At 45.1% G+C, this 5,320-nt stretch overlaps 1 protein-coding gene across 2 annotated transcripts in view; it reads left to right on the top strand.

The window, feature by feature from the left end:
* The window catches only part of Snx31 (sorting nexin 31), a 59,455-nt gene that overhangs the window by 25,875 nt on the left and 28,260 nt on the right, over positions 1–5,320 (top strand). For both annotated transcript variants that reach the window (XM_021217170.1, XM_021217169.2), the window contains exons 8-10: positions 311–380; positions 2,893–2,985; positions 4,531–4,734. In XM_021217170.1, coding sequence (XP_021072829.1) covers positions 311–380; positions 2,893–2,985; positions 4,531–4,734 — 367 coding nt within the window. The remainder of the gene's footprint in view (positions 1–310; positions 381–2,892; positions 2,986–4,530; positions 4,735–5,320) is intronic.

Here is a 5,320-nt window from a genome sequence, read left to right as displayed (position 1 = left end):
CAGGGCAGGTGGACAGGGCAGGTATTAATGCACTGGAGGAACAGGAATGCGCATCATTTTCCTAAAGCTCTGTGTGTGTGTGTGTGTGTGTGTGTGTGTGTCCTTTACTCTAGAGCCCACCAGGTAAAAGCTCACCATATGGAGAAAATAGGACACAGAAGGATTAAAGGAAGAAATCAAAGGCTAGGCAAGTAGAGTGGCATAGTTTTACCAGAGAAGGGGACCCAGTTCCTCGAGTGGAAGGCCATTGCTTTCCAGAACATCTGGCTGTGTCCCTAGACCTACGTAATCATGTCTTGTAACTGTGCAGGTACCTGGACCCAGCTCTGGACTCCATGTTGATGGACTGCAGAGCAGCTGGAGACCTGCTGTACATGCAGGTGAGGTCGCCTGGAACTATATGTATTGAGAATCTATATAGAATAGGCAAGTCATGAGACAATCTAGAGAAGTTTCCAGGGACTGGGATGGGAGTGGAAGGGCAACGTTGTTTAATGGGGATGCAGGGTTCTGTTTTTGTTTTCTTTTGTGTTGCTGTTATTTTGTTTTGTTTGTATTGCTTGTAATAGGGCCTCACTATGAAGCCTAGGCTAGCCTTGAACTCTTGATTCATCTGCCCCAGGCTCCCAAGTGCTGGAGTTAATAGACACGAGTCACTCTGGTGACTCCAGTTTGGAGTGTTTGTTGGGAAATATGAAAGGTTTGGGCATAGACAGTGGTAAGGGTTGTACAACATTACTGCGTATATGAAACCGCTCGATTGTGTACTAAGGATGGTTAGAGTGGGGCTGGAGAGAAGTCTCGGGTTCTAGAGTGCTTTCTACTGCTGCAGAGGACCCATGCTGCTCCCAGCACCCACATGGTGCCGCTCAACTGTAATTTTAGATTCAGGGATTTGACATCCTCTTTTGGTCTCCGTAGGCACCAGGCACACACTGGATGTGCACACACACATATAGGTACACACACATATACAAACAAACAAGGCAGGTGTGGTAGGGAGATAGGGGCTGGGGAATTAGGAACTCAGCAGTTCACACCACCCTGAAATGCATGAGACCAATTATTTCAATTGGAGTCTGTTGCTACACTTGTTATAACTTAGCATTCTTCCATGTATAATTAGCGTAAGACTTTTCCTCATGGTGTTAATTATCCTAGATGACTTTGAAAACTAGAATAACCTTATATTTGATTATACACCAACTTGGTTTCCTATTTCAGGGTATCTTATAATGCACCACCTCACAGAGTAGTTGTAGGTTTGGAGTTGAAAGCATAGGATATCCATCACCTGACATTCTCAGTGCGGCGCAGAGGGTGCTGCCATCTCTCACCAACAGAGACCAAACTCCAGAAATGTTCAGGACCCTCCTATAAAATGGGACAGCATTCCCACATAATGTGTACACCTGCTCCTGTGGACTTTCAACCTCTCCCTTGCTGACAATACTGAATACAATGAAAACGTCATATAAGAAGTTATAACGCATGTCTAGGAAGCTGTGACGGGAAGCACATTGAGAGTCACGTGACGAATCTGCGCACATCCAGAGCCAGTGTACTTCATCCCTGAGACCCTTTCACACATGTTCAATTAACGCTGGGATATGGGGCCTGCAGACACAGAATGCAGACTTTGTATGTGTTTGCTACGAGCCATAAACAAATTATCTTATTTTTTTTGTAAATAGTAGCAGTAATAGCTTTGGCAATATACTTTTCTACACTTTTTTTTTTAAAGATGGAGTCTCACTATGTAGCTTTGGCTGGCCTGGAAGGTTCTCTGTAGACCAGGCTGACTTCAAACTCACAGAGACCCACCTGCCTCTGCCTCCTGAGCTCTGGAGTCAGTCAGGCATCATTGTGCTTCTTATACTTACTATTATTATATGTGGTTTGTAGATTTCTATTGTCAAGTTGCCTCTACGAAGTTCTATGAATTAAATCCGCCCCTCCTTCACAGACCACTGTCGATTTTAGCGGTGCCTCTTTGATTACTAGTGAGGCTGTGTGTATGTGTGCATTCGCCATTTGAAAGTCCTTTTGGTCAATGGTCAATATTGATCTGAGGGTCTGCTTGGGGTGACTTTACACTTGTCTCACTGTTTTCTGTAAATGTTAACACTTCGCCTGGTTTGACATCTTCTTTTTAGTTTTGATTCTGATGTTTTGTGTACAGAAAATTGCATTTATATATAACTACATATGATTATTTCTACATTCATATTTTGCCATCCCTTAAAAAGATAGTCCTTCCATCAAGATAAACACATCCATGTTTAATTTTGTCCTTTAAAAAGATTCATTTCTTAAAATCATATGTGTATATTCATGTCTGTGTGTGGTTTGTGTGTGGAAGTTCAGGTGCCTGTGATGGCCAGAGGCATGGGACCCCCTGGAGCTGCTGCTCGAGTGCCCGCGAGCCATCTCACATGAGTGTTCGGAGCTGACTTCAGTCCTCTGCAGGGCTATGTGATTCCTAAGCTCTCTCCCCCCCTCCCTGCCTTTCAGCGTGGTTTTGAACTGTAATCTCTTAGGGAGTTGTTTGACTGGATGTCATGGCTTTCTTTGCCAAGTATTCTAATTGTCCCAAACTGTGGAACACTCTTTTCTGACTCAGTAATTTGACTGACCCTAAACCAGCTGTGGTGGTACTTTCTGTTAACCAGGCACTTAGAAGGCTGGGACCAGAAAATCATGAGTTTGAGGCCAGCCTGACCTACATAACTAGTGCACAATATTGAGACCCTGTCTCAAAACAAAGCAACAACAAAGGCAGTCTTTATAATCTGTCAGATCATTATGTAGAGATCCACTTGGGTCTAGGTTTTTAGCCCTTTATACAGATTAATTTATTTCTACTAAGACTGATAATTATGTTGTTTTAAGGCAGTGCAGGACATTGAAAAAGAATGGATGAAACCCACACAGGCTCAAAGGGAGGAATTAAAGGCTCTGCAGAAGAAAGAGAATCAAACAAAGGTGAGTTAAGCTCGGTACCGAGAGGGTTCCTCATGGTGAACTCCAGACACGCCCTAGAACCGACTGTTACTATTGTTCACAGCCCACCAAGCACTGAAGTGACGGAGGTTCTGCCAGCCTCTCTGACTATAATCAGTAAAAGTTTTCTGTGTAAGGATATATATGTATGTGTATGTATGTACACACACACACACACACAATCTTTGGCCTCAATAATTAATTTAGATAGTCCACATTATTGTATAACTGCGGAGTAGTCTCCTATATGATTATGTTACCATTTAGCCAGCAAGTTTTCTTTTATTCGAAGTCAAGTTGCTAACAGCCTTTGCTGAATCACGTTCCAGGACTCTGTCTAATTTATGCTTCCTCTTCTTGTGTGAGCTTCAGGTTTTGGAACAAACATGCTGGCTGGTGCCACCTCATGTTATGCACACATGCAAGGAGACTGAACAGAAGATGAATGAAATAACTCAAAGCAATTTGACCTAAACCAGAGATGAGCTCACTATGGCTCAGGAGCCACTGTAGCTACAAATAAAATTGTATTGGCACACAGAGGCACTTATTTGTGTGTCTATAGTAGTCACTTTTGTGTTACAGTGAAAGAGATGTGACATTGTAGAGACAGAAGACTCCTAAAGCTTCAAGTGCTCTTACCCACTGAGTCATCTCTCAGCCCAGGTACAATGTTCTCAAGAGAATGGAGTTGTCAAGTGGATAATCCTTGCAGATTTCTGTCCTCTGGTTTCTATGTGTTAGTACCTCTTCATGAATGGCAAATGCCAAGAGCATTTGAGTAAATTGCTTACTCATTAACAAGCAGCATGTAGCTTTACCTTTAATTAAACCCTTCCACAGCAGTTAAGAGGTTACTGAATGTTTAAAACATTTCCCTTCCTCCTGGCTTTTGTTCTTCCAGTCCTGGGGCTTGCACTCAGGCCTCATACACACTGGCCAGCGCTCTGCCGCTGAACTGTTCCCAGCCCTCATCTCAAATAAAAAGGAGGCAAGAGTTGTGCTGGAAGATGGCTCAGTGGCGAGGAGCAGAACCTGCTGCTTTCGCAGAGGACCTAGCTCTGGTCCTTAGCACCCGCACATTGGTTCACCACAGTTCATAGCTCCCCCAGGACATCTGATGTCCTCTTCTGACCTTCACGGGGACACACATGATACATGTGACACGCAGGATACCTGCAGGCAAATCACTCTGATGAGTTAGAATCACGTCCACTCTTCTGTTTTCTCAACTGACTCTTCATTCATTGCTTGAGTGTTTTGGCTCCAAGTACTCAACAGGAGCAGGGTCAGAAGTCAGAGCGGGGACTAGGGAGGACTAACTCCTGCGTGGCCGAGCACAGTGGCCTGCCTAGGGCTTGCTGTCTACACTGGGGGCCTCAATTGTATGCTCTAGAAGCCAGGGGTTTGCTGTGAGCCCATCCTATGGGGTTCACCGGCACAGCACAGCAGCCCCCTCCCTGCTGTGAGCTCCATACCTGGAAACCAATCTCTTGCTTCCCTCTGCCCCCACCCACCTTGGAGCAGTTTTTGGAGCTGTCGCAGGAGGTCCGGCACTATGGGTATGTTCAGCTGGATCCCTGTACCTGCAACCACCCGGAACCTGGCTGTGGGGCCCAGCTTTCCGTCGGCAATAATGAGATCAGCTGCTGTATAACTTTGCCTAATGGCCAGACCCAGGACATTGCTTTCCAGATGAGCAGAGTGGAGTGCTGGCAGGTCACTTTCCTTGTGAGTATCTGACACCTTGCTTTGTCTGTCATTTAAAGTCTCCTCCTGTGGCAGGTGGAGGCACAGGCCTTTAATCCCAACACTCAGGAGACAGTGCAGGCAGATCTCTGAGTTCAAGGCCAGCCTAGTCTATAGAGCAAGTTCCAGGACAGCCAGGGCTACACAGAGAAACCCTGTTTCAATAAAATAAAATAAAATAGAATAAAATAAAATAAAATAAAATAAATCTCCTCCTGTAATCTGAAAATTCTGTCACTTTGCATGTCACAGCTGGGGCTGGGCAGGCAGGCTTGCAGGAGAGTCAGTGCCTTGGGTGGACAGGCATCTCGATGTGGTGGTAGGACATGCCTATGGTCAGTGCAGACTCCCTGACATCAAGAGAAGCACATACCAGTCTTTTTGCCTTCTCCCAGGCTTCCTTGTGGCTTGGAAGTTAGAGTCACAGCATAGAGGTAACAACAGTAACCACGTTTTGAGCACCTACTATGTGCTAAGCATCACCAAGAAACAGGACACTGCCACTAGAGCCCTTCTGAAGGAGTCCTTATACAATGACTTCCTTTATACTACAATCTTTAGCATCAGA

The sequence above is a fragment of the Mus pahari genome, chromosome 17, assembly GCF_900095145.1.
Source record: "Mus pahari chromosome 17, PAHARI_EIJ_v1.1, whole genome shotgun sequence".
Lineage (NCBI taxonomy): Eukaryota > Metazoa > Chordata > Mammalia > Rodentia > Muridae > Mus > Mus pahari.
Note: the sequence above shows the minus strand (reverse complement) of the source record. Positions and strands in the feature narration are given on the sequence as shown.